The sequence below is a fragment of the Guillardia theta genome (genome assembly GCF_000315625.1).
Source record: "Guillardia theta CCMP2712 unplaced genomic scaffold GUITHscaffold_17, whole genome shotgun sequence".
NCBI classification, from domain to species: domain Eukaryota; class Cryptophyceae; order Pyrenomonadales; family Geminigeraceae; genus Guillardia; species Guillardia theta.
In genome coordinates this window covers 331,904-335,081 of record NW_005434657.1, presented here as the reverse complement: position 1 = coordinate 335,081, position 3,178 = coordinate 331,904, and the positions used below count along the sequence as shown (strand labels likewise).

The following is a 3,178-nucleotide window of genomic DNA, read 5'->3' as shown; positions in this document are numbered from 1 at the left end:
AAGCAGGCCTGAGGTGGAGCAGGCGGCTCGTCAGCAACGTGATGATCTCGTACTTCGATGGGAACAAGGCTGGAAGCGACGAAGTCCTCAAGCTGCTCTGCAGCATCTTACGGTCTTCCCCCTCTTCCCCTCCCACCTCCTTCGTTCCCTCCTCCCTCTCGCTACCTCCTCCTCCCTCCCTACTCTCGATTTTTTGTGGGTCGAGGCGTCGGTGAGCTGATCGGATGCAGGTATGGACAAGGAGAAGATGCACAAAATGGAGCACGGGGCCAAGCGACTGAAGCAGGTCAGGGTAGGAGGAAGAGACGGGAGGGGAAGAAGGGACGAGAACGGGGAGGGAGAGGAGGCGACGGGGAGGAGAGGAAGTGGGGGAGGAGGCAGGAGGGAAGGAGGAGGAGGGAAGGATGAGGGAGGAGGAAGACAGCAAGCGTATCTGATCTTGTTGCAGCCGAGCAAGTGGGGGCTGTACGGGCTGCTGAGTGCTCCGGTGACCACATGGGAGACCATCACGGAGGCAGAGATTGGGCACGAGTGGGTCCAGTTTCTGATCGACGAGGCGGAGGAAGCGAGCAAGGGCACAAGGTAGCGGTGGATGTGAAACAGATGTTGTAAGTAAGCCAATGTACATGAATCAACACTCTCAAGATATTCTGCTCCTGCTCCTGCTCCTGCTCCTGCTCCTCCTGTTGTTGCTACTCCTGCCCTTCCTCCTCCTCTCACACCTTCTTTCCCCCCGTATCGCGCAGCCTTCTCCACTCATTGACCGGCGTCTTCTCGCTCCACTTGAGCTTCCATCGCACGGCCTTGAACTTGCTCTCTACATGCTTCTCCTCCTTGGGCAGTCGCGCAAGCATCATCTCCCTCTGACTCGCCTCGCTGCGCTGCCATGTTGTCTTCGGCTGGTGGACATGTCAGCAGGGACGAAGAGCATTCAGCTGTCCTGACCTTGGTGATGTCTTCCTCCCAGATCTTCTGTGCTGACTTCTGCTCGAGCTGCTTGATCTGCCTCTCCAGGTTCTGCCTGCCAACTCGCTTCAGCGGCAGTGGATGCCGAGGATGTCGGTACCGAATCTCTGTGTCTCGCACGACCGGGTAGTCGTTTCTTCGGCTCCTGAGCTGCTGGATGTCGACCTTGCGCTGTAGGATAGTCAACAGAAGAGCGGAGGAGCAGCGGAACACAGGGAGCAGAGCAGGAGGAGGAGGAGGAGGAGGAGGAGGAGGGAGGAGGAGGGAGGAGGAGGGAGGAGGAGGGAGGAGGAGGGAGGAAACGAAAGAAGACCTGGAGTGCTTGAGCTTCGGATTCCTCCTTCTTCTCCTCCTTCTCTGCCACCCTGCAGCAGGATCCAAAACTAGTTTGATTCCGCAGGAACTCAGCGTCGAGCACAATCCTGTCCTGCTCGATCATGCCCCAACGAGACATTTTCTGGGCTGGCACTCGAGAAATCTCGTACAGCAGGCTGTCAAGACCAGAATCTTCGTGCGACTGATCCCCTCCTTTCCACGACCTTTCTGCATGACCGATCTTGTTCCTCTCAACTTCATCGAGACCGTCAAGGTCGATGGAGCTAGCAACACGCCTGTCGGCGTACTGGATGGCTTCCCTGCACGACGAGACAGCATTCCACACCAGCGAGCGATCCTTTCTCAGCTCATGGCTTGCGAACCGAAGGGCATTCCCATCTACCGACACAGCCTTGAGCACAAGGCTCCTGTTATCTCTCAGCCTTGCACTCGCGTACTGAAGGACCCCGGGGAGCAAGTCGATGGCGTTGGCAACCATGCTGTAGTTGTCTCGCAGACCCGAGCTCGCATACTTGAGAGACTTGGCATCGTTTGAGATGGCAGCGTTGACGATGATTGGGTTGTCTCGGATACGATCACTAGCGTACTTGAGAAACCATCCTGACTTGCTCACTGCCTGCCGCATGAAGTCGTCGTCGTCGCGCAATGCTGAATCACTGAATCTGAAAGCATCCTCTTCCCTCTCCATCGCATTCAGGATCGCGCGTCTCCTCTGCTCCAACGCCAAGTCCTGCAGGTTCAAGTCAAATGCTCCAACATCGATATGTCTTACCTTGTATGGATTCGACTCGCCAGTGTCTGACCATCTGCTCCTACTGCTTTCATCACTTCTCGTCCGCTCGAACGAGCGTTCCTCCTCGTGCTTCCCTCCCCGTCCTCGCTCGGGCGACATGGAGATAGAGCCTCGCCTGTTGCTGGTCCGATGCTTCGAGGACGAGGAGAGTCGAGGAGGAGAGTTCCTGCCTGCTACCAGCTCATGGCCATGAGACTCTTTATTGCTCCGATGCTTTGAATGACGGGACGGGGAGTAGGAGATGGACCGTCTTCGCTCCCTACCGCCCTTGCTTGCGCTGCTTCTTGTTCTCTGGAACATGCCAGAGTCCTCGTGGCTGCTCCTCGTCCGCTCGAACGAGCGTTCCTCCTCGTGCCTCCCTCCCCGTCCTCGCTCGGGCGACATGGAGATAGAGCCTCGCCTGTTGCTGGTCCGATGCTTCGAGGACGAGGAGAGTCGAGGAGGAGAGTTCCTCTTCGCCAGCATTGTACTTGAGCGCTATCTGTGAAAACGGCCTGATTACTGATGGACAACATGATTTTGCTCGGCTATTCCTGACTTACTGCCAAATACAGTCTTGCTTGAGAACCAACAACCTTTCCTAGCGTTGAGCTCGTTTCCCTCCTTCCCTCCTCCCTCCTCCCTCCCCCCCCTCCTTCCATCCCCCGTCCCCCGTCCTCCCCTCCTCCCCTCCTCCCTCCTCCCCCTCCTTCCATCCCCCGTCCTCCGTCCTCCCCTCCTCCCTCCTCCGTCCTCCTCCATGCCAGGCTGTCCATGTTTGCTCCTTCCCTGCCTGTTCCCCCTCATCTTTGACAAGTTTGCTCCTTCACCTTCTGACCTACTACCCTACCCTTCAGTCAAAATACCCTACCCCTTCCTGGCACACCCCTTTATAAATATACAGAAGCACCCCTTCTGTCTTTGAATGACCCTTTTGAAACTACCCCCTACCCCAACACCTGCTCTATGACACCCAACCCCTAGCCTTTGAGGAATAAAGGTACCCCACCCCCTTTTGACTCTCAGACCCCCACCTCCCTATTTTCCGTGACCATCTTGTCAACCCCCCCACCACCCCCCACCACCCCCCACCACCCCCAACAC

The 3,178-nt window shown here is 57.1% G+C and overlaps 1 protein-coding gene across 1 annotated transcript; it reads right to left on the bottom strand.

Annotated features, from left to right (window-relative positions):
- Window positions 1-1,579: 1,579 nt before the first annotated feature.
- Window positions 1,580-2,011, bottom strand: GUITHDRAFT_48044 (hypothetical protein; the record flags this gene model as incomplete). The annotated part of the gene is made up of 1 exon (XM_005836534.1): window positions 1,580-2,011. A coding segment is annotated over one exon (432 nt), but the record flags the coding sequence as incomplete, so codon positions are not given.
- Window positions 2,012-3,178: the final 1,167 nt, after the last annotated feature.